The sequence below is a fragment of the Tachyglossus aculeatus genome, chromosome 25, assembly GCF_015852505.1.
Source record: "Tachyglossus aculeatus isolate mTacAcu1 chromosome 25, mTacAcu1.pri, whole genome shotgun sequence".
NCBI lineage: Eukaryota > Metazoa > Chordata > Mammalia > Monotremata > Tachyglossidae > Tachyglossus > Tachyglossus aculeatus.
Window position 1 is genome coordinate 22,597,961 of NC_052090.1, and position 25,411 is coordinate 22,623,371.

The following is a 25,411-nucleotide window of genomic DNA, read 5'->3' on the forward strand; positions in this document are numbered from 1 at the left end:
TCAGTGCATTTTTAGAAATGTTCCTTGTAATTTTATGAGCCCCTGTGATGAAATATCTTTTTTTGTGTATTGTCTAGATGGTTCAGGAATAGTAGGAGTGCAGCCTGTCTCTTTTCCTAGTGCCCCAATGGCTGAACAGTCATCAGAATCTGCTGTGTAAGTCTTGGCTAAGTTTTTAAACTTTTAAACTTTCAAGGTGTCTTTCATGGTAACCCGTGTCACCTGAGGCATCTGTTCCCCATAAGAAATGTAACTTCCATCCTACCTTGAATCGTGCATTTATCTGAATGTGAATTTGAACATTGGTAGTCAAGTAAAGTTTAGTCTCTAGACCTCTTTTTCCAACCTTTGGGAAAGCTTCACACAGGTGATAGATAATGGAGGGAGAAGCATTTTGAAGAGAAGAGGAGAAGGGAGGTTGGGTTAGGCAAAGGAGCAGTGGAAGCCATCCATTCTGAAGGCATTCTCTGGCAAGAGTTCTCCTTTCAAAGTAGTACTTTGAGTTATCTTGTAATGTACATCTAGCTTTATTTCTGTTCATTCTGATGACTTGACACCTGTCCACATGTTTTGTTGTCTGACTCCCCCTTCTAGACTGTGAGCCCATTGTTGGGTAGGGACCGTTTCTATATGTTGCCAACTTGTACTTCCCAAGCGCTTAGTACAGTGCTCTGCACACAGAAAGCGCTCAATAAATACGATTGAATGAATGAATGAACTAGACTAAAGAGCTTTCTCCAAGTGATCTGAGAAATAATTTATTTCTTTTTCTTTGGAGTCCAATATTCTCACCATGTTCCTTTCATTTCATTTCATTTTCATTTCATTTAATCGTATTTATTGAGCGCTTACTGTGTGCGGAGCACTGTACTAAGCGCTTGGGAAGTACAAGTTGGAAACATGTAGAGACAGTCCCTACCCAACAACGAGCTTACGGTCTAAAGGGGGAGACAGACTTTAATACAAATAGATAAAATAGAGAGGTTGGAATTTGTTTATATACACACGTACTCCCCCCTCCCATCTTTTGTATATTGAAGACAATGCTACCATCCTATGAAGATGATGCCATCCTATCCACTTAAAGTGCAAAAACTCAAAAACATTATGGTCATTCCACCCCTCCCACATGACTTGCTAAGAACAGGGAGCATGTCTGCTAATTCTGGTGTATTGCACTCTCCCAAGTGTTAAGTACTGTTTTCTGCACATAGTAAGTACTCAGTAAATGCCATTAATTGATTTATGAGAATGATACATGTTTCCCTGAAGGATTTGTCACATCCAGGGCCACTGTCCTTTGCATTCAGGTCCTGTTGCTATCCCTGTCTTTGTGAACTTTCGCTCTTGGTCCATTTCCTGGTTGCTTCCCATTTGTCTGTATTGTATTTATTGTGTTCTCCCAAACGCTTAGTATAGTGTTCTGCTCACATAAGCATTCAATAAATTCGATTGATGCTGAAAAAGCACAGGTCTGGAAGTAGAGGACTTGAGTTTGAATCCCGGCTCCACCACTTGTTCACTATGTGTCTTTGGGCAAGACACTTAACTTCTCTGTGCCTCAGTTACCTCATCAGTGAAATGGGGATTGGTGGGGCTAGGGGCTGTGTCTGATCTGATTGTCTTGTAACTACCTCAGTGCCTAGTACAGTTCCTGGCATATAGCAAGCGCTTAACACATACCATTCAAAAGAAGAGGTCATTGGTGACTTTGGAAAGAGCATTTTTCGGCACCTTGGATGAGACACAAACCCACAGTCCTCTGCGTCTTCCTCTCCACCCAGATAACCTCTGTCCTATTTCGAGTATTGATCATGTTCCCAGCCTCTCCCTCTCCTTTCTACATATACTGTCCTCTGGCCCAGATCATCTTTCTAAAACATCATTTGGCACAGGTCTCTCCACTCCTCAAAAACCTCCAGTGATTACTCATTTCTCTGTACACCAAGCAGAATCTTTTGACCATTGGCTTCAAGGCCCACCACCAGCTTTATATCTCTTATTAGCTCTTTTCTGCCACTGCATCCCAGGTCATATTCTTCTCTCCATTCAGACAAACTTTATTGTGCCCAGTTCCATTTCTTCTCTCATTCCTTCTTTCCTGCAACCACCTCTTTCCTCAAATCCCTCCTGAAAACCATCTTCTACAAAAAATTGCCTGATTAATACTTAGCCCTTAATAATAATGATGGCACTTGTTAAGCCCTTACTATGTGCAAAGCACTGTTCTAAGTGCTTGGGGGGGATACAAGGTTATCAGGCTGTCCCACGTGGGGCTCACAGTCTTAATCCCCATTTTACAGATGAGGGAACTGAGGCTCAGAGAAGTTAAGTGACTTGTCCAAGGTCACACAGCAAACACGTGATGGAGCTGGGATTAGAACCCATGACCTCTGACTCCCAAGCCCAGGCTCTTTCCACTGAGCCACGCTGCTTCTCTGGGTTAGATGCGAGGTCATCAGGTTGTCCCATGTGGGGCTCACAGTCTTAATCCCCATTTTACACAGGAGGGAACTGAGGCACAGGGAAGTGAAGTGACTTGCCCAAAGTCACACAACTGATAAGTGGTGGAGCGGGATTAGAACCCACAACCCCTGACTCCCAAGCCCGGGCTCTTTCTACTGAGCCACACTGCTTCTGTGGGTTAGCTCATAAAAAACACTCAGTTGAGTACAGTTAAATAATTGATATGTTTAAAATTTTAACCTTTCTACCAGCAACAGAAAACTCTAAATTCCAGTATTTCAAACATACGGATTAAACTCAACCATAGAAAATTTAAAAACAAATGAGGAAAAACACTGCGAGAAATAGATTCCTCACCAAAAAACTTTTGTTTTCCAAAAAAAGCATCGCCTTGCTTTTATTCTTCTGTGATATCACTTATTTTTAATGAATTCAAAGACTATATTTTTATAATGAAAATAATTGATATGAAAAATCCTAAATTAGTTTTGAGGCCTACTTTTGAACAAATGTGCCTTAGTCTACTGCTTAAAGAAATGAAGATGATGATTAAAATTGATGATAAACAAAATACTACTTCGTAGACAATATCGTGAGCAAATCTACAGTCATACCCTAAAAGAGAGATAATTCACATGCCATTACATATAAAGCCTTTACTCCCTCCACTTAGACAAGCTTCAAAGTGACATCCACACTGATGCCAACAGTTGCAAAAATGTTTCCCAAAACTGATGTTTAAATTCTACAGAATAATGCTTTTATATTGCACTCGGCCAAGCGCTTAGTCCAGTGCTATGCACACAGTAAGTGCTCAGTGAATAGGACTGAGTGAATATTGGTTCATCAGTCAAAAAAAAAGTAGCAAAAGATCAAATAACATAACCTCCAAACCTAATCCAGTCGCAAAGCAGAACACATACCCGGGAAGCACCACTTCACTGAATACCTTCTGCAGTTCGTTCACGGATGAGCCGGGTCCAGTAGATGGAAGAGCTGTGGAAGGAGGGGCTGCTTGGAATGTGGCATGGGATCTCTCAGGTAACGGCTTCTGATCAGAAAATCTTGGTGCAACACTAGACTGCTTTAGTCTATTAGGCTAAAAATAAGAAAAAAAGTGCATCCATCTACTTTAATACTTAAGAACATCTTGATTTCCATTCATCATCAATCGTATTAAGTGCTTACTGTGTGCAGAGCACTTCCATTAATTTACATGTAATTATCTACATATCTGGCCATTTTCCCACATCTTTGTTTTCCATTCCTCTCTATGGCAAGGAGAAGCTCCTCACATTGGCGGTGATGTCTTCAATCTTCTCTTTCCCTCCTTATCCACTCCTTTTGCTCTAGTTTGTATACTGTTCTTTTGTTGTCAGCCTACTCACGTTGCTTTGTTCTTGTCTTTCCCATTGTTGACCTCTTGCACCTCTTGCTCTCACACCCTCTTTCTTGCCTGGAACTTCCTCAACACACCTAGGAGACCACTCATCTCCCCAACTTCAAATCCATTTTGAAATCACATCTCCTCTATGCCTTCTTTGATTAATTTCTAATATCCCCACTGTACTGTCGCTTCAGCACTTTTATGTCTCGCTAAGCAGTTGTGCTACAGACCCTCCTCTGTAGCTCTTCTGTACATATTTTTATGCCCTGTTCTTCCTGTCTGTAGTTTATTTTACTGTCTGTTCCCCCCCATAGGTTGTAAACTATCTGAGGGAAGGGATCACATCTCATAATCCTATTGTCTCCCAAGAACTTGGCACAGTGTTCTGCAGTGATGTGGTGTCAAAGAAGTTCCTTATATTTTTGGTTGAAACTAAGTTCTGAAATTTTTTGAAGTTCATTTTTAATGTCTTTAATACAGGAAGGCAAATGGACCAGATGCCTCAAAGGAGAGAGTAAGAGCTTCAGGAATGGTTTTTGAAGACAGAACCAAAGCAATGAAAGAGTCAGTTCAGGCTTACCAAAAAGATCTGGAGCAACAGGTATGAAGTAAATTAGATGCCATAAGGAAGTATACAGTTTGCATAGGAATGGAGGGGTTTCGGTTCACATGTCTGAGAGAACCTTGCAGTACTTGATTAAAACATTCCCGTTAGTTATCTGTGAGTTTTCGGAGACAAATTTGACTTCATTTGGGCATGTCACAGAAATGAAGCTTCATGAGAGTAGATATGTCCAGTACATTATTTCATAGACCACTCACACTTTGAGCATCTTTTGTACAATCAGTAGTTTTTATTGATTTATTTACTGTGCTAAGCGTCTGGAAGTTTAGTAGCTTGTATCTTGCTCCCTGCCCACAAGGAGTTTATAATTTAGTTTTAGTTGGAGAAACAGCTACTAAAATAAATTACACATTATCTACATGAGTTGATGCTGAGGAGTGGGGCTTCAGTTCCATGTCTTTGCTACATTTCTCCCCATGTTTATAATTGCCTATGCTGTCACTCTTTCTTACAGTTACTTGCTGCTGAGTTGAATGAAGTAGTACATCGGGGCAGGGGGGAATGTATTTGTGAAATGATATATCTCATCCACTGATTTGGCAGTACAAGAGTGAAATTAAAAACATAGCTTGAACACTGACCTGTCAGAATAGCCTTCAGTAGGATCATACTTTTGCTTCATGACCAGATTAAAGAAAAAGAAGAAAGACGAAAAAAGGAAAAGGAAGACCTAGAGCGGTATGAAGCTAAAATGGAAGCTCAAAGGAAAATGTACAATCCCTGGGGAAAAGGTGGAGCTGGTGCACCCTTGCGAGATGAGAAGGGAAATCTGATAAGTATGTTGTTTCCTGTGGTCATTTTGTAATGAAGTGAATTCTTCCTTTTTTTTTTTCTTTTTTGGAGGTGTAATGGGAAAATTTAGGGGAGTGCTATTTTAAGTCGCTCTGGAAACAAAGGCAGTGAAATTTAGTTACTTCAAAGCTCTTAGGTGGGCAGTTTATACATCTGAGGCTAAATGGTTTCATTCCATTTTTTCCTTCATTTTCCTGTGTGGTTGGATTTTATTTATTGCATCCTCATTTCTTCGAATAAGACGCCTTCCTTCTGAATTGGGTGTCTGAGCTTTAAATGTTGGTAACCATGTTATTTTCTTATCTTTTCCTCGTCATTTGTCGTGACAATGTAATTTCTGAGAGCATTTCCATTAATTTTAATTGGAGAGTTCTAATTTAGCCCCCATGTAGCCCTCCTCATAGCCATAAAATGGTTTTTGGTATCATAATTTTCAAAGACACACTATAAGGGAAGGTGGTTATGACATCCAGATTTGCCAGATTTTCAGAACGACCTGTGCATTGCAAGAATATTAAGGTGGTGTCTCACTCTAGCTCTGTAATTATGTCATCATACTACGTTCACCTTCAGGTATAGAAATGTCAAGGAATCAGTCTGTGGATCAACCTCTGTGAGTAGGACACTTACATAGGAGTGGAAGGGGCATCGAAAGGAGTATAAAGCCATGTGTTGGGACACTTTCTTGGGCAAAAGGCATCTTTGTGGAGGGTGGCTGTGGCACAGCAGAAGGGGCGTGCCCATTCTTATTCTCGCTGTTGCTGCTCCACTTCTTTCTGGCTCCCCTCAAGTCCTTGTCTTCATCAGGAGCGCAGTTAAAAAATCAAGAAGCAGAGACAAAGAAGGTATGAAAACAAACCAGTTTTCAAACATACAGGAATGACCATACAAAATGGACCCCTACTCCTTCAGCCATGGTGGCCTAGATAGGGACTGCTCTGCCCTGCCCTCTTCTTTTCTCCTGTCAGAGAATTCGGAGAGTAATATAAGAACTGGGGAAGCTGCATTCATTCTTTAAGCTATTAGGATACTTCTTTTGGCCCCGATCTTTGCCTTGAAGACAAGGTAATTATTTTCTTGGTTAACTTCAGCCGAGGACTCCTGTTGACCAGGCAGTGAACACAGTCATGCAGGCAGGGTCGCAGGTAATCATTTGTACAGCCTTTTTTTTGGCTAGTAAAGTTTTAATTTGCTACTCCTATGTGATCATCTTTGATTTCTCACGTCTGCCCTTCCTCTCGTGGTCTGTTTTGGGGGGTCTGATTTACTAAAATTTCAGAGAAAAGTGATGTTCACCTCTCTGAGCTTTCAAAAAATTTCTTCACAGGGAGCCCAGGGAAAGTAACATTTCAAATTTGTCTTATCCTCTAGAAGGCAGTATCCTCTTCCTTTTGTCGTTTTCCTTGCATTTTATCTCACATTTTTTCCAATCAAATCCGAACTTCTTGCGCTCACCTGCAGCATCCTCTACTACTTTGCCCTTGTTTAACTTGTTGCTCTCGATCTCACTTAACCTCCTGGGATTGATGTGTTGTGCATGCTTGATGTATTCCCCCAACATCCGTCCTCCTGTTTATTTAAAAAATGCTTCATAAATTTGAATTTCAGTCATCTTCCCCTGGCAAATATTCTTTCTTTCTTGTTCATTTTCTCAGCTTTACTTGAAAGTTTTAATTTTCTTCCTACCTGTAAAGCAACTCCTTGGTTGAAATGAAGAAAACAGTTTTTCTACATCCTAATTTTCTCTGTCTGATAGGCAGATGTTTTCTTTATGTTGATTTCCTCATTTTAGATCTTAAATCAGTTCAGCAAGACTACATCTACTGACAAATGGTTAGAATATTTCTAGTGAACTTTTTGAGAAAATAGTGCTTAGACAACATTTGAAGCTATAGGAAATTGTTTTTATTATCAGATAAATATGTGAGTTTTTAGCAAATCCACTTTACTTTCAAAGGTTGATGCTTTTTAAAATGAACCAGTGAATTTTTCCTTGCTGAAACGAGAAGTTTTATTAACATGTAAATTTTGAGGGGAAAAAAAATCAATTATTTTGACTGGGAAATTTTTTTATTCCTAGTTCTCATTCTTGATCATTTGAATTTTAAATTTCAGTTTGAGGTCTTGAATGTTTCTGAGTGTTTTTCCCAAGCATATTTTGGTAATTCTTCCTAGTGCAAGGTATGTTTACTCTGTACCTTCCTGGTCAATTGTTCAGGGTAAATTTTGCCAAGGCATATTATAAATGTCTGAAGTGATGATGTATTTGAGCTCAAAAAAGAGGCTACAAAAGCAAATGGAAGTTAAAAAAAAGCCTAAAAAGTCAGAGAAGGAGACCCCAGCAGTATTCAGTCTTAGTGTGTTGGGCCATTTACATGAGGTTAGGTCACTGGTGTGTTTAAATCACTCAAGAGGCAGAGCAGTGGTCGGCAAAATCCAGCCCAACAAGTTATTAAATCACGCAAACTGGCTCTGAGCCGATTGCTTCGGCTTCCGTCATCTTCTACCTCACTTTTCTTCCAGCTGAGGTTGCAGGGGACGCAGCGTGGCCTAGTGGATAGAGCATGGGGCTTGGAGTCAGAGGGACCTGGGTTCTAATTCTGGCTCTGCCACTTCGCCACTGTGTGACTTAACTTGTCTGTGCCTCAGTTACCTCATCTGTAAAATGGGGATTGACTGAGCCCCATATGGGGCAGGAACTGTGTCCAACGCAATTACCTTGTATCTACCCCAGTGATTAGTACAGTGCCTGGCACATAGTAAACACTTAACAAATACCACAGTTGTTATTACTATTATAGGTAGCAGCCACCTGGCATCAGGGGACCTCGCTACCATGACATTGGGTTGGGGTACGGGGTTGCTGACTGTGTACATAGTCAATCAATCAATCGTATTTATTGAGCGCTTACTGTGTGCAGAGCACTGTACTAAGCGCTTGGGAAGTCCAAGTAAATAGAATAGACATGTACAAGTAAAATAAATAGAGTAATAAACATGTACAAACATATATACAGAGTAAATCAATCAATCAGTCGTATTTATTGAACACTTACTGTGTGCAGAGCACTGTACTAAGCGCTTGGGAAGTCCAAGTTGGCAACATCTAGAGCCAGTCCCTACCCAACAGTGGGCTCACAGTCTAAAAGGGGGAGACAGAGAACAAAACCAAACATACTAACCAAATAAAATAAATAGAATAGATATGTACAAGTAAAATGAATAAATAGAGTAATAAATATGTACAAACATATATACAGGTGCTGTGGGGAAGGGAAGGAGGTAAGATGGGGGATGGAGAGGGGGACGAGGGGGAGAGGAAGGAATCAGAAAGGAACTGTCATCCTTTAGGGTGTAACCACTCATTGTGATTGGGGTTTTTCATTCTTTTGCTGTTGGAGTCTTAAAACTCTAAAGCCTATTAAGATTCAGCCTCATATTGGTGTTTTTAATTGAAGTGTAAAAAAAAAAAGTTCCGTTTGACTGTTTTACCATGCATTATGCCACTTAATGGTCGTAAAAAGAATTCCTGGCTTCTGCTGAAGAGAAGCAGAGATTGGGAGAGGGGCTTGTTTATGAATGATTGTGATTTGTTTGGTGTTATCAGTCTGATGGATTTTTCGTAGTTTGTTGTGGATTTCATTAATTTTACATTAAATTTACAGCAGCACTTTGAGAGCTACCTTAAAAACTTGTTAACTTTCATTTTTGTTGTCAGGGTTACAAGTTGCCATTTGTTTTTAGTTTCGGCTCTCTTGGTTTTGTTTTCTTTTGGCCACAGAATTTTTTTGTTTTCAGGGTTCATTCATTCATTCAATCGTATTTATTGAGCACTTACTGTGTGCAGAGCACTGTACTAAGCGCTTGGAAAGTACAAGTTGGCAGCATATAGAGACGGTCCCTACCCAGCAGTGGGCTCACAGTCTACAAGTTGCCATTTGTTTTTAGTTTCGGCTCTCTTGGTTTTGTTTTCTTTTGGCCACAGAATTTTTTTTATCTGAAAGTCTGGCCTAGATTGATTTGTTCTGATTAAAAGTTATTGTATTTTAGAAAAATAAATGGCTTATTTTTCCCTCTTAGCTAATTTGAACATGATGCACAAACAAAATGTAGATGCCTATCATAACCCAGATGCGAGAATACGTGAAGAGAAAAGAGCTATGGTGTTTGTTAACCCAAGTCTAGTCATTCCACAGGCTGAGAACATAGAAGATTCTGCAAATAAAAATTCAGGTTTTTAATCATGTTCTATTTTATTGCATTTTTCACACTTTTCTATCTTACAACTTCTTTCTCCTGTTCTGGTTTGGTCCGTATTGTAACCTACCAATCCTGTTACCCGAAAATGGCTGCTAGGCAATGTAGTATCCTCCTCATTAGTTCTTTGCCTTTGAATTTCATTGTAAAGACACAGCTTGCTTGCTTCTCAGTTCTACTTCTTGCTAATCCATGGTTTTTCCCACTGACTTTTTGCTGGTGTGGTGCTGAATTTTTAAAACTTTGATACTATTTTATGATAGCTACATTTTTTTCTACCCTAAAAATGAACTAAGGCCAGACTGTATAAGATTAGGTTCATTTGTGGCTAGTGAGTGTGATTTATTTCACACTGTTACTGTGTTTGTGCAGTTCATTGACTGCATTTTTCACTTTGTCATCAGTCATAGAGTTTGAAGTAATTTAGTCTATCTTTCTGTCCTAGATAAAGATACTTTACCTCACCCACCTTATTAAGATAATTGCCAGTCATTTTTTAAAACTCTTCTGGAGAGGCAATATCACTTCCTTATCTGGAGCCTAAATTCTCCCCTTGTAATTGAGTTCCCTGCTGGAATGGTGATCTAATATAATTGATCAATCAATCCCTGAATGGTATTTATTAAGGACTTACAGTGGGCTGAGCGCTGTACTAAATGCTTGGGCGAGTACATTACAACAGAGTTGATAGACATATTTCCTGCCCTTAGCGAGCTTACAGTCTAGAGGGGGAAACAGACGTTAATATAGGTAAATTATGACTATGTTCATAAATGTTGTAGCATAAACTCTTCTTTTTCAATATCTTTTCAAATAATTGATGAATGTTGCAAAATTTTCCTCCCCCAATCTCTGTGGAGTTAATAATCCCTCTTTTGGTCTTTGTTCAGAATGCCAGATTTCCAAAACCATCATCATTTTCCTTTTTTCGCCTCTTCTCCTTATGAACTTCCTGAAATTCTCCACATCCAGCTTACACTGTGAAGCCCAAGACTGGATCTTAAGGAAGGCCGGGTGTAAATAAAGGCCTTACCAGTTCAGAGTTGAGAAGGGGTTAGCTCATGTTCCCCACACACCATTAGGACCCTGTGAGAAGTGGATAACCTGGGCAATGGGTCAACTAGAGCGCACCAAGGCAGAAGTACTCTCAAGCAAAGATGAGGAGTCTAAGGTTAGGCTTGCTCAGGGCACCACTTCCTTGATCGACCGTGTGAGCTATGCTGTACTCACAGTTCTGCATTCTTCTCATCTCTCTCCTTTTCTGCAGTCTTGCTTTTCCTTCTGCCTCCAGGAGATCTCTACTTGGATAGCCCACCAACACCTCAAACTTAACGTGTCCAAAAAACAGAACTCCTTATCTTCCCACTCAAACCCTGTCCTCTCCCTGACTTTTATTGTCACTGTAGACCTCACCACCATCTTCCCTGTCTCACAAACCCATATCCTCGAATCACCTCTCTCATTCAACCAACATATTCAATCTGTCAGCAAATCCTGTCGGTTCAACCTTCACAGCATCGGTAAAATCCACCCTTTCTCACCCATCTAAACTACTACCGTGCTAATCTAATCACTTATCCTATCCGGCTTTGAATATGGCATCAGCCTCCTTGCTGACCTCCCTGCCCCCTGTCTCTTCCCACTCCAGTTGATACCTCATTTTGCTGCCCAGATCATTTTTCTACGAAACGGTTAAGTCCACTTTCCCCACTCTGCAAGAACCTCTAGTGGTTGCCCTTCCACCTCCCCATCACACAGAAGCGTCTTACAATCGGCTTTAAAGTACTCAATCACCTAACCCCCTCCTACCTTACCTTGTTACTTTCCTACTACAACCCAGTCCGCACACTCTAAGCCATTAGAGAAGGTGTAAGCCAACATACTCACTGTGTCGTGATCTTCTCGCAGCCGACCTCTCGCCCCCATCCTGCCTCTGGCCAGGAACACTCTCCCTCTTCATAGCCAACAGATGATCACTCTCCCCACCTTCAAAGCCTTATTGAAGGCACATCTCTTCCAAGAGGCCTTCCCTGACTAACCTTTCATGATCTCTGCTCCCAATCCCTTCTGCGTCAACCTTGCACTTGGATTTGCACCCTGTATTCATCCTTCTTTCAGCCCCCCAGCACCTAGATACACTAGTGCTGTAATTTATTTATATTAATATCTGTCTCCCCCTCTAGACTGTAAGCTCACTGTGAGCAGGGAGCAGGTCTAGCTGCTCCATTATATTGTACCCTCCCAAGCGCTTAGTGCAGCACTCTGCACATGTAAGCGCTCAATAAATACCATTGACCTTGTTTTTAGCTAGCTTTCATTTTAGGAAGCGCAAGCCTTTTTTTTTGCCATAGTCACAAAAACACATGTTTTTTGCAATTGATTTTTTTCTTTAAGAAAATCATCTTTTTCTTAGCTAAGTTAAACTTGGTTCTGTGTGTTTTGACTACTTTTCCATCTCATCCAGATCATTTAGAAATTCTAGCCTTGTCCGGGGCTGTAGACATAACTCAACGGGCTACCATAGGCAAATTTAGTGGGTAAACTAAGCTCCATCAGTGAATCACAGAGCTGGAGGGGAACTTCAAGATAAACCCTTCAGGATATTTCAGCAAGACCTTTTTCAGTGGTAGCAGTGATTAGCAGTTTCGCATTTGTTGATCTTAGTCCACAGACCACTTTCCCCTCAGTATTGTTCTGCGATTCTGTTTAGTGTTTAGGAGTAGGTTTAAATCTTTGCAAAACAGGGTTAGTTTTTAACTATCTAGACTAAATGATCAACCAGGTTAGCAATAATTCATCAACAAAACAATTATTCACAAAGGCTAAAATTATTTAGATGAATTGAGACCTTATATAGAAGCTCAAAGGAATGATTTCAGGATCTTAAGACGTCTTGAAATTTGAATTGACTCCTGCATTCCCAGTTAATTTTGATAGCCTTTTTCTAATATAGTGTTATGCTTCCCATTTTGAGTAAAATTTTCGATGGTATGTGCCCTTTAGAGCACGGGCTTTGGAGTCAGAGGTCATGGGTTCGAATGCCGACTCCGCCACATGTCTACTGTGTGACCTTGGGCAAGTCACTTAACTTCTCTGAGCCTCAGTTATCTCATCTGTAAAATGGGTATTAAGACTGTGAACCCCACATGGGACAAACTGATCACTTTGTACCCCCCCCAGCGCTTAGAACAGTGCTATGCACGTAGTAAGCGCTTAACAAATGCCAACATTATTATTATTATTATTATTCTTGAAGTGTTTTTTATAATAAATATGGACTAGTGTGTGGTTTAAAAACTACTTTCATAATTGATTTGGCAAATTAACATATAATCTAAAATTTCCAGACATAAATAATTTAGCTTTTAAATCAGTTTCTGGTTATACACCTAGCGGCTTGATTCACTGAGAAAATAAGAGAATTTTGAATATGGTGAATTCTACCACTTAAAAAAAGAGTAGTCATGTAACTAGTAAGCAGTATTCACTTAGCAACATAGCTTTTTTGTACATTATGAATTTTTTTGCTTTGACAGGTTATGTCCATAAGATTATTGTAAAAAAAAATCATTATTTAAGTCTAACATGTCTTTCTGTATCTCTCCAAGTACTGATTTCTTATTGCAAATTGTGTTTCTGAAGCTTCTCCTGATGAAGATATATTTAGTAAAGGACTAACTCCCCGTCAGATCAGAAAGCAAGAATCTTACATGAATTTTCTTCGTATGCAGGTAAGTATATTCTTTATTTAATCTTAATTCAAATAATTTGATGATTTTGTAAAACTTGTAATGACAAATTTTAATTCTTTATTAAATACAGGTCGGTAAAGCTTTTGTTCAGTTGATTAAGCCTATGTCTGAGGTGCTACACAGATCTCTAAAGCCACCAAGTTAATTTTTACCAGTTTTAGAGTATAAAATTGGTGCCTTATCTTTTTAAAATTGATTGGGACAGTTCATTGCAAACAAAAACTTGTATGCTTTAATAAAAGGGCAGACAAATGCAACTGTATCCCTCATTCTATGTTTTGAAAATGGGCATAAAATTCCAAGCCAGAAATTTTTGTAGATGTAATATTTTCACCCAGTGACAGCAGATAGACAGCAGACAGACAGACAGCAGAACAGTAGAGCAGTTTTTTTTTTTTGTTTTCCCCAAGGCAGATTAGACACCAAGTGTGAACTGCTGTGGTTAATTCTCAATTATCAGTGGTAATGGAAGGTAGAGGTAATAATATTAGTAAAAATTGTGACATTTGTCAAGTGCTTACTATGTACCAAGCTCTGAGTGGTGGGCTAGATACATGAAAATCAGGTTGGACACATTCCCTGTCCACAACGAGCGCACAGTCTGCGGGGGGAGACAGACATTAATATGCATAGATACATATATAAATAAATTATAGATATGTACATAAGTGCTGTGAGGGCGGGAGGGAGGATGAAAGAAGGGAGCAAGTCAGGGCGACACAGAAGGGAGTGGGAGAAGGGCTTAGTCAGGGAAGGCTTCTTGGAGGAGATGGGCCTTGAATAAGGCTTTGAAGTAGGGGAGAGAAATTATCTGTCTCAAATGAGGAGGGAGGGCGTTCCAGGCCAGAGGTAGGATGTGGATGAAAGGTCGGTGGTGAGACAGATGAGATCGAGGTATACTGAGAAGGTTAACATTAGAATAATGGTTTGTACTCTCTCAACCACACAAGTCATGTTTCTGCTGGGGTGCACAGTGCTACGAACAAATAAACAGGTAGGGATTCTTCATACTGAGAAGTGCACACGAAGGTTTATTTCTTTTGTTTTGTTTTGGGGGGTTTTTTGAAAGAGCACGGGCTTTGGAGTCAGAGGTCAGGGGTTCAAATCCCGGCTCTGCCACTTCATCATCATCATCAATCGTATTTATTGAGCGCTTACTATGTGCAGAGCACTGTACTAAGCGCTTGGGAAGTACAAATTGGCAACACATAGAGACAGTCCCTGCCCAACAGTGGGCTCACAGTCTAAAAGATAGAAGAGAAGTTAAGTGACTTGCCCAAAGTCACACAGCTGACATTCATTCATTCAGTCGTATTTATTGAGAGCTCACTGTGTGCAGAGCACTGTACTAAGCGCTTGGGAAGTACAAGTTGGCAACATATAGGGACGGTCCCTACCCAACTCACAGTCTAGAATTGGTGGAGCCGGGATTTGAACCCATGACCTCTGACTCCAAAGCCCGGGCTCTTTCCACTGAGCTACGCTGCTTCTCTAACACTTGTCACTTGTCACTTCTCCGACACTTGTCAGCTGTGTGACTTTGGGCAAGTCACTTAACTTCTCTGTGCCTCAGTTACCTCATCTGTAAAATGGGGATGAAGACTGTGAGCCCCCCATGGGACAACCTGATCACCTTGTAACCGCCCCAGCGCTTAGAACAGTGCTTTGCACATAGTAAGCGCTTAATAAATGCCATCATTATTATTATTATTATTTGTTTTTTGTATACAGGACTCCAACCTTAGGTGAAGTAACCGCAGCACAGTGCTGTCCCTTCACACCATAGCCAGGCAGGGAGTTTCTTTTGGTAGCCACTACAATCTTCTCCACCCATATTTTCAGGATTCCTGCAGGGCCTACAAGATGCTATATAATTTTTGTTAGAAATCTTCAGCACTGATGGCATAGCCCCTGCAGAGTTGAACTCGGAGTAGAGCCCAGGACTCCTGATTCCCAGAGGAATAAGTGAAAGTCAGAAATCCCAAAATCGTACTCAGTCTAATGGTTTTAAGATTTCTCCCCAACCAAAAATTGGTTATCCTCCAGTTATTGTTCCAGATGGTAGAGTGCAAGAAGAAATGAGGCTCTTGTACTACCCTTTTAAGGGGTTGGTGATTGATCCTTTGATTGAGAATATTTGCAGGGTGTAGAATTTGAAGGGATCTTAGTGAATCCAGAAGAATTCTTCAACTCCATATTGACTATAATTACTGACTAGTATTTGTTAGCCATTTTATGTTTTGCGTGATGCAAGCAAAATGTAGTTAACATTAGAAATCAGAAAAGTGAAATTTGGTTTATTTCTAGATTGAAGAAAAGAAGCAAAGAGCAGAAGCCGAACGAGAGAGGCTTAAGATTGAAGAAGATAAAGAAGAAAAACGACTAACAGCCCAGAGGGCCAGAATTCAACAAGAATATGAAGAAGAACAGAAAAAACAAAGACAGAAAGAAGAAGAGGTGAGCTGTCTTGTGAATTTTTTTCATTTTTTTTTTTCTGTGACTAAAAAGGAGTCTTCAGAAACACTTGTCAGGAATGGGGTCTTTTGTAGAAATTAATTTCTAGTTAAAAAAAATGGGTTAAGCTATCAATCACTCGTATTTATTGAGCACTTACTGAGTGCAGAGCACTTTACTAAGTGCCTGGGGGAGTACAACACAACAATATAGCAGGCACATTCCCACAATGAACAGACTAGACAGGGGCTACATGAACCATCAATAAGTAAAACCTTTTTAATTATTCCTTTTTAATTATTTTCAGAGTGGTAGTGTAATCTTCATTGGTCACTGTCACGTACAGGGGAAGCATTTATTAAGGTGAAGCATTGTGACATCATAGAGGTCAAGTTGTCAGCCTTTATAAGTCAGAAGAATGAATTGAATTAAGTTGATTTGGCTGATTTATTGCTTACTGAGGTTAACACTCCAAAGTCCTAAAAAAGCGTTCCTCAACTTTTAGTATTCATTGAGTTGGATACCAGGTGACGTCATCCTTTGAAGAGGGCTACTTTTACTTACTGTTTCATCTCTAGCTCAAGGAACTTGAAACCATCAAAAGTGTGTGTGTGTGAATTTTTTCATTTGGTGATAATGATTCTAAGTTTTTCTCATTTTTGGCACTTACGCTACCTTTGCAGCAAAGAGTAAAAAGTGAGGAGCTAATTAAGTTTGCTGAAGAAAGGAGAAAAGAGGCAGAAAGAAAGAAGGAAGAAAAACAGGTTCAGCAACAAGAAAAGAAGGTTACAGATGAAGAAGAAATCAAGAAGGTACATTTCTAATTACAAGTTCTCTGAAACTTTAAAGGAGAGTTTCTAAAACAGATTGAATAGGTAGAATCATGTTTGATGCTCATTCTCTAAGGAGCTGCATTATTGCTATTTCAGGTACCCAGTATGTAGTTATTAGTGCAGATAATTGAAACAGTGACTAACCCTTATCATTTTCTGTCCTAGCCTTATGACCTTTCTGTCACCTGGAATATTAGGTAGCTGATGATGGGGGCTGATTATTATTATTATTATTATTGTAGTATTTGTTAAGCGCTTACTATGTGCCAAGCACTGTTCTAAGTGCTGGGGGGGGATACAAGGTGATCAGGTTGTCCCACGGGGGGCTCACAGTCTTAACCCCCATTTTATTGTTATTATTATTGTAGTATTTGTTAAGCGCTTACTATGTGCCAAGCAATGTTCTAAGTGCTGTGGGGGGGGATACAAGGTGATCAGGTTGTCCCACGGGGGGCTCAGTCTTAATCCCCATTTTATTATTATTGTAGTATTTGTTAAGCGCTTACTATGTGCCAAGCACTGTTCTAAGCGCTGGGGGGGATACAAGGTGATCGGTTTGTCCCCCGGGGGGCTCCCAGTCTTCACCCCCATTTTACGGATGAGGGAACTGAGGCCCAGAGAAGTGAAGTGACTTGCCCAAGGTCACCCAGCTGACAAGTGGCGGAGGCGGGATTTGAACCCAGGACCTCCGACTCCCAAGCCCGGGCTCTTTCCGCTGAGTCTCCCCTTGTGTCCGAGCGATTGATTGGGGCTCCGGACGACGGATTCGAATAATCCGTCGGGATTCAATCCGTACTGATGACCCTTTGAGATCTGGTCTGCACTGTTGTAATGGCCAGCTTGGGACCATGTTATAGTGGCAGGAAAGCTTTTGAATTTATTTTCCTACTTCAACTCTTGAGACCCCAGGCAGTTTGCCTGGGGCCATTTTCATTTTCCCATAGCCCAGTGCTCTTGGTGATTTTTTTTTTTTTTCCTCTCTCCTGTCTCTCTGTCCTTTGGATTCAAAGGTGACTGCACTGCTTGTCTCTTGACTGAGTGTGATTGTTTTTTGTCTAGTAAGGGGAGACAGTGTGATCTTGTAGAAAGAACTTAGTATAGTGCTCTGCACACAGTAAGCACTCAATAAGTGCCATTGATTGAGCACAGGACTGGGAATCAGGTTACCTGGGTTCTGGCCCCAGCTCTGGCACTGAACTGTTGTGCAACTTTGAGCACTGGTACATAGTAAGTGCTTAACAAATACCACAATTATTAATATTATTTTGACTAAACCACTCAGTGCCTCAGTTGTGCCATATGTAAAATAGGGATAAGATATCTGACAGTTATATATGTTGAGTGTGTAGTATGTGCAGAGCACTGTACTAAGCACTTGGGAGAGAACAGAATAATAGTTCCAGTAGTCATGTTCCCTATCCAAAAGTGTTTACAGTCTAAAGGGGGAGGCAGACATTAAAATAAATTACGAATATGCCTCTTTCTACCAATCAGTCACTCAGGGGTATTTATTGAGTGCTTACTGTGTGCAGAGCACTGTACTAAATGTCTACCAGCTCTTATATTGTACACTCACAAGCCCTTAGTACAGTGCTCTGCACACAGTTAAGCGCTCTATATATGTGATTGACTGTGAAAGTTAAGAGGAGGAAAAGATTTGGGTGATGAGTTCTTTGAGTCCCAGCAGAGCAGAGACTATGTGTCATCTGATTATCTTCCATCTTCCCCATCTTTGTGACAAAAGGAAGAGTTTAAAAACAACATCTCTTTTTGTGAGACTTCTCTGTTCCTTTGGGCTGTGCAACTCTTCTGACAGCAAAGAGCTGCCAAAAGTTGTTGCTACCTCTTCAGCATCCAAAATGCTAATTATTTGGCTGCTTATGTACATAATTCCATTAAGAACTGGGGATACCTGGGGAGATCAATCAATAAGGACATGCACTTGATTTGTTTTTCTGAATGGTGATGGATTGTTAGGAATCATCCACATTTCCACATCCACTCTCCAAGAGATCAACAATGTACATTTTGAGAACAACTGGGAATAGGTAGAAGGTTCAGTCTGTGGTTTGGAACCTGGTGTCTCTGGGAGTCCCTTAGGAGAGGTCGTTCATTTTTGGTTTGTTCCTGATATGTGGGTTTTTGGAATAAGGGAAACCAGGAACTGTTTATTACCATTTCCTGTTTCTCGGTTTTGTGCATTTTATCTTTTTGCATCAATTGATTCAACTCAAGGGAAATTTTAGTTAAGAAATGGGTTCTCATATTTAATCCCTATTACTATTTTACAATGATCTCGGAAATTACTTTTAAAGGAATTATTTCTCAGAGGTTTTTTAACTTTGAAATATATTACAGATGCTGAAATTGGCGTTTAGAGAGTTTTCTTTCTTATTTAGGCAACTTTTTGCGCATCAGTGGCATTTAGTGTTTGGAAGAGTACAGTAGAAGCAGAAGCCATGATCTCTGGCCTCAAGTTGCTTACAGACCAAGAGGGGAGTGAGGCAAAATAATTTGTAAATAGGAGAAAGGAAAATTGAAAAATGAAAATGACTGTTGAGTTTACTACAGTTCTCTATTTTTTCCTCCTGTGTTTCGAAAAAATCTACATGAAGCCCTCTTACTGTTCCCTGTTTTCAGTTGCTTAAACTTACTGGTCTTGAATTAGTTGTCTTGAGTTATTGGTAGTTGAGTCTTGGTTTTTTCAGAGGGAAACAAACGTCGCAAATTTATAACTCCTATTATCAAACATTTCAAAATTGTACAGCTTTCGGCCAGTAAATGCAAAAATTCTAAAATCCAGCATTTACTTTCTTAGTAAAGGACACAGAATAGGTCATTCATGAATGTAAGCTAATTGTGGGCAGGGAGCATGGCATGTTTTATGGTTCCCAAGTGCTTAATGTAGTGCAGTGCCCCATTGGGTCCTCAGTAAATTCTAGGACTGCTAGTACCTTGGGAAGAGTTGACCCTCTCTTGACCTCACCTCCTCTTCTAGTTATCGCCCTATCTCCCTCCTACCATTCCTTTCCAAACTCCTTGAATGGATCGTCTACACATGCTGCCTCGAATTCCTCAGTGCCAACTCTCTCCTCGACCCCCTCCAATCTGGCTTCCGTCCCCAACTTTACACCGAAACTGCCCTCTCAAAGGTCACCAATGACCTCCTGCTTGCCAAATCCAACGGCTCCTACTCTCTCCTAATCCTCCTCGACCTCTCAGCTCCCTTCGACACCGTGGACCACCCCTTCTCAACACGCTATCCAACCTTGGCTTCACAGACTCTGTCCTCTCCTGGTTCTCCTCTTACCATACCTCGCCTTACCTCCTTCCCCTCCCCACAGGAACTGTATATATGTATATATGTTTGTACATATTTATTACTCTATTTTACTTTGTTAACATGTTTTGTCTTGTCTGTCTCCCCCTTCTAGACTGTGAGCCCGCTGTTGGGTAGGGACCGTCTCTATATGTTGCCAACTTGTACTTCCCAAGCACTTAGTACAGTGCTGTGTACACAGTAAGCGCTCAATAAATACGATTGAATGAATGAATAAAGAGTTAAATTAAAAACTGCGTGAAAGTTGGAAGATCTCTTATGTCTAGCTGTGTTATATCTGTCACTGACATAACTGTCTTAAATAGGATTGTATACAGTCGAGAGTCCCATCTCCATATGTGTCTACTACGAAAAACCAGCTTCCAGATGGTAAGTGATTGGAATTTCTTCCTAGCACTCATGTTTATATTACGAAAAGGTAGTCATTCCTAAATTTGCCATAAAGTACTGAAGGTTTTAGAGGGTAATTTATTTGCTTATGCTGATTCCTGGTAGCTTACTTATTTGCATGCTGAAATATAAATCACAACAGCTTCTACCTTACAATCCACTGTTGAGTCTTACTACATTAGAACTGCTTATGTACATAAGCCTGCCAAGTTGCCTCTTTAATTAGAATTTTAGTTTTAGGTAGCACACCTTTATTATGACATTTTAATTTCCTCAGGCAAATGGAGGGGATGTTTCATTCTAATGCCTTGTCATTTATCAATGATGAATTACAGATGAGAGGAGAAAAATACTTGATAGCTTAGCAGCATTAAGGAGGCGGCTTCATACTGAAGAGCAACGTGTCCAAAAAGACATCATAATTATGAATCATGAAAATGAAAAATACTTAAGGTGAGAATATGGACTAAAAAGTTGCAGCTGGTTTTGCCTCAGAATGGACAGACTTAACCCAGAAAAAGAGAATTAGGATTAGTAGTTTTTCATTGTCTTTGAATGTTTGGAATTTCATGTGTGTAATAAATGTTGCACATTTGCATCACAAGATGAGTTATTTGGCCTAGCGGAAGGAGCACAGGTTTTCTTAGACCTGGGTTCTAATCTTGGCACTACCCTGTGACTTTGGGCAAGTCACTTAATGTTTCTTTGCCTCTGTTTTCTCATCTGTAAAATGGGGGTTTAGTGCCTGTTCTTCCTCCTGCTTAGACTGTGAGCCCCACGAGGGACAGGAATTGTGTCTGACCTGAACCTTGTATCTACCTTAGTGCTTAGTGTTGTGCTTGGCACATAGTGCTTAACAAATATCATTACATAAATAAATGAATAGAAGATAATTTCCCCCTTTAGACTGAAAGCTTGTTGTGGACAATCTCCCCCTTTTAGACAGTGAGCCCACTATTGGGTAGGGACTGTCTCTAAGTGTTGCCAACTTGTACTTCCCAAGCGCTTAGTACAGTGCTCTGCACACAGTAAGCGCTCAATAAATACGATTGATGATGATGATGATGGGCAGGGAACATGTTTGCCAAATTTGTTGTATTGTCTTCTCTCAAGCACTTAGTATAGTGCTCTATGCACAGTAAATGATCAGTAAATGCCATTGATTGATTATGCCAGAAAAAATATTTTATTTTCCAATAGTAAGAATATGTACCTCCCAGAAGTGGTTGAAAATTATTCCTTTTTAATTAAGAAATAGGCATTTACAATAACATATTTATAGGACACAGTTCTATTTTGTTAAAGGCTATTTGAATTTCAAATTGGTTTTTGCCAAATCCACTGGTCATGATGAATTTCTGACTGTGGGTTTGTCTGTACAGTAATATGGCTGTGCTTTTGATTGCAGCTTTTGATCTGAACTGTTTTATTCTTTTGTGTCGTTTGTTCACTGGCAGATGGCCTGACTTATAGTACAGAACTTGAAATACTGCATCAGATTTTTTTCTCCTTGTAGTTCATTCAGTATTACTTATTGCCTGTCTACAGGAAAAGAGAGAACAATAACTTGAATGCTTCTAGTCTGGGCCGACTTGGAAAGCAAGTTTTAACCCGGCCACATACATATTTCAAAGGAACAGATCCTCACACTATGCGGAACATCTATGAGTTTAATGAGCTTAAATCGAGAGGTGAGTAGATGGAGTGTTTTTCTTAATAGATCCACAGAAGTATAGTTGGAAATGTGAGGTCCCGACTAGTCCGTTCACCCCAGTGGGGTATGAGTGACTAGTCGGAGGATGGAGGACAGAGTTGTGAGCAAGGGTATCACAAGACCCTGGTAGGGTCAAAGGAAGAAGGACTCGAAAGGGCAAGTCACCAGAGCAGAAAGGCAGGAAAGTGGCCGTCCGCCTGTTCACCCCAGTGGGGTACGAATGATGAACAGCTCAGATTCCATCTCCTACTGCAGCCTTTATTGCAGCGTCAAACAATTGGACTCACGGGGAATGTAACAGTTCAACAGCAACATCCTATTTATTTGTTTACTCAGTTTGCTTGAGCAGGAACTCCTGATAAGTTGTTTTGTTTACAGGAACTTCATGCTCAATACTGATAAGATGTAGTCTTTGGTCAAAATGGAGTCACTTAGGCTAAGTCCTTGAGCAAAATGGAGTCATCTAGGCTAAGACTTGAGTATCGAGTTGGAGCTATTGAGGCCAAGCATCAACAACAAGCTTGAAGAAGGGCCGTTGTTATGAACTCTTAGCCTAGGGTACCTCAGCTTAAAGTCAGGATTCACTTACAGTATCAAGTCATGGCCGCACCCTTTGCAGAATTCACCATCCTTCTCATAAAATGTGCTGCCTTTAGGCTCCTTTGTTTTAATACACCTCTTTAAGTTTTAATCCATCTCTTTAATACATTTAAGTTTTAATACATACGTCTCTGTGTAGTTTGCTCTCTCTGCTTTGTTAACCAGGTTGCTGGGGCCATAGGTGAGTTGCTAAACTTGAACCCAGTGATAGAGAAGGCGTTAGTTCTCCTTTTGTAGTCATGGGGAGTAAGTGTTGGTACTTCCTCATTTCACTAGCCTGCCTGGACCCGGGTTAAACGAGAACACAATGTTGGGCTATTCTGTTGACCTTAGTTTTAATTTGAGGAAGTCTTGAATCTGTCCCATTGTGGGTCAGGTTAATTCAAAGCGTTCTCTCTTGAGAGAACATAGTTCTTGCATGCTTGAAGGCAGTTTATGGTTGGAGAGTTCAAACCTTGTGTGTATAGGTATTTTAAAATGAGGAGCTAGCTTAGCTGAGGTAACATATTTTTCAATGAAAGAATGTAGTTAAAAGCGTTTTCGTTTTTTCCCCTAGATTCTGAAACCCGGGAACATGTAAGGAATATGTTCCCCAGTCCTCCAAATGATGACGAAACACTGGATATTCAGCAACAGGCTCTGTTAAGAGAGCAACAAAAACAATTAAATAAAATGAAAATGAGGGAATGGGAAGAAGGTAAGATCAATCAATCAGTGGGTGGACCGTACTAAGCATTTCAGAGAGCGTAGTAAGAGTAGACTACATGCTCCCTTCCTGCAAGGAATTTACAATTTAATGGGGGAAACAGACACTGTTGGTAACAAAAGTGTGGTAGAATAATAAAAAATTAAATAGTGCAAATTAACATAAAACACTTATACATAATGCTAGGAATAGGTGCGAAAACAGAAGTGTTGATGGTAGCTGGAGTAAACTGTTTTATGACACTGCTGATACTCACAAGAGTTCCAACTGTTAATTTTAGCTCTGCTTCTCCCCACCTTTTCACCTTCAGTATGTATTTTCTTTAATAAGAGATAGGCCATCACTGTATTTCTTTATATTAATTCCTCACTGCTTTTTTCTTTACTAACGCTTCTGGGGACTTCGTGTCAGTACTTTAATTAAGAGGCGATCTGTTGCAAAGGAAATATGATTCCACTGACATGGTCTAACCCGGTTTTCTTCCTCTTCTCTGACCATTCCTCGGTTTCATTCACTGTAGCTTTATCCACCTCTCATCCCGTAACTCTAAGGTTCTGTTCTGGACCCCCTTATTGTGTCCTGGTTTACATAGCTCATCTGCTCAGAAGGTTTCAACCATCACACCTATATAGATTACTCCAAAATTGACCTTTCTAAGCCTGTCTCTCACCTCTCACATTTCTTCCTGCTCCCAGCCATCTCTACTTGGATGTCACACTGGTAATTTGAACTCCACGTGGTTTTAAGTCCCCCTCTTCCTCCCTAAACCCACACCTCTTAATTTTGCATGACAGTCAATTACATCGCTATTTCCCCAGTTTCAGGAGCCAGCAACCTTATCATAGTCGAGATTTTGCTGTCTTTCCACTCATATCCTGTCTGTCACTAAATCCTGCTGCTGGTTTTTCATTCATTGTCGTATTGAGCGCTTACTGTGTGCAGAGCACTGGACTAAGCACTTGGAAAGTACAGTTCAGCAATAAAGAGAGACGATCCCTGCCCACGGTGAACTCACAGTCTAGAGGGGGGAAGACAGACATCAATATAAGTAAACAGGCATCAATATAGATAAATAAAATTATAGATGTGTACATATATACATAAGTGCTGTGGGGTGCGGAGAAGGGAGAAGAGCAAAGAGCGAGTCAGGGTGACACGGAAGGGAGTGGGAGATGAGGAAAAGTGGGGCTTAGTCTCGGAAGGCCTCTTGGAGGAGGTGCGACTTCAGCAGGACTTTGAAGGGGGGAAGAGCGATTGGCGGATTTGAGGAGGGAGAGCGTTCCTGGCCAGAGGTAGGATGTGGGCCAGGGGTCAGTGGCTAGACAGGCGAAATCAAGGCACAGTGAGAAGGTTAGCACCAGAGGAGCGGAGTATCAGTGCTGGGATGTAGAGGGAGAGAAGGGAGGTGAGGTAGGAGGGTGCAAAGTGATGGAGAGCTGTAAAGCCCATGTCCCCGTTTCAGACTCTTGCCATATTCCTGTTAGATAACTGTGTCTTGCCTCCAGTCTTTGTTTCCTCCAGTCTGTGTTCACTCTTCCTACCTGGATAATCTTTCTAAAAAATTCTCTGTACATCAAACAGAAACTCCAGTGGTCTCTCCTCTCTCATTTATTGGCTCTCATCAACCATTATACCCCAGCCCACATTTTTTGCACTTCTTAAACTGTCTACACTGGACTTGGCTTTCACCTCTCCCACCACCGATGCCTTACTCACCTCTTCCTCCTACTTAGAGTCTCCTTCCCTAAAAGTCTACTGGGTCACAGATCTCCCCATCCTCAAAGTCCTTCTGAAAACCCAACTCCCCTAGGAGGCCTTCCCTAATGAATACCCTTCTCCTTCAGTTGTGTAAATCGAACAACTAGCCTTAGCAATTATGCTTATCCTCATTCCTTAGCACTTATGTATGTATTCATTAATAACTTACTCATCTATTTAATCTGCCCAAATTCTGTTATCAATAGTTATAGCATTGTTCCTTCTGCTCCTTCAATTTATTTATTTTTTTGCCTGCCTCCCCAATTAGATTGTAAATTCCTTGAAGACAGGGATCATCTCTTTTACTTTTATTGTACTCTCCCTACTGCTTAATACA

At 40.5% G+C, this 25,411-nt stretch overlaps 1 protein-coding gene across 5 annotated transcripts in view; it reads left to right on the forward strand.

The window, feature by feature from the left end:
• Positions 1-25,411, forward strand: part of LOC119945404 (centrosome and spindle pole-associated protein 1-like) — a 65,151-nt gene that overhangs the window by 21,419 nt on the left and 18,321 nt on the right. For 4 of the 5 annotated variants that reach the window (XM_038766460.1, XM_038766461.1, XM_038766462.1 and 1 more), the window contains 11 exons: positions 78-156; positions 4,334-4,454; positions 5,107-5,254; positions 9,351-9,503; positions 13,170-13,258; positions 15,587-15,736; positions 16,417-16,545; positions 20,212-20,275; positions 20,632-20,749; positions 21,845-21,987; positions 23,167-23,307. In XM_038766460.1, the coding sequence (XP_038622388.1) occupies positions 78-156; positions 4,334-4,454; positions 5,107-5,254; positions 9,351-9,503; positions 13,170-13,258; positions 15,587-15,736; positions 16,417-16,545; positions 20,212-20,275; positions 20,632-20,749; positions 21,845-21,987; positions 23,167-23,307 (1,335 nt within the window). The remainder of the gene's footprint in view (positions 1-77; positions 157-4,333; positions 4,455-5,106; positions 5,255-9,350; positions 9,504-13,169; positions 13,259-15,586; positions 15,737-16,416; positions 16,546-20,211; positions 20,276-20,631; positions 20,750-21,844; positions 21,988-23,166; positions 23,308-25,411) is intronic. The other variant, XM_038766459.1, reaches the window with a different exon arrangement.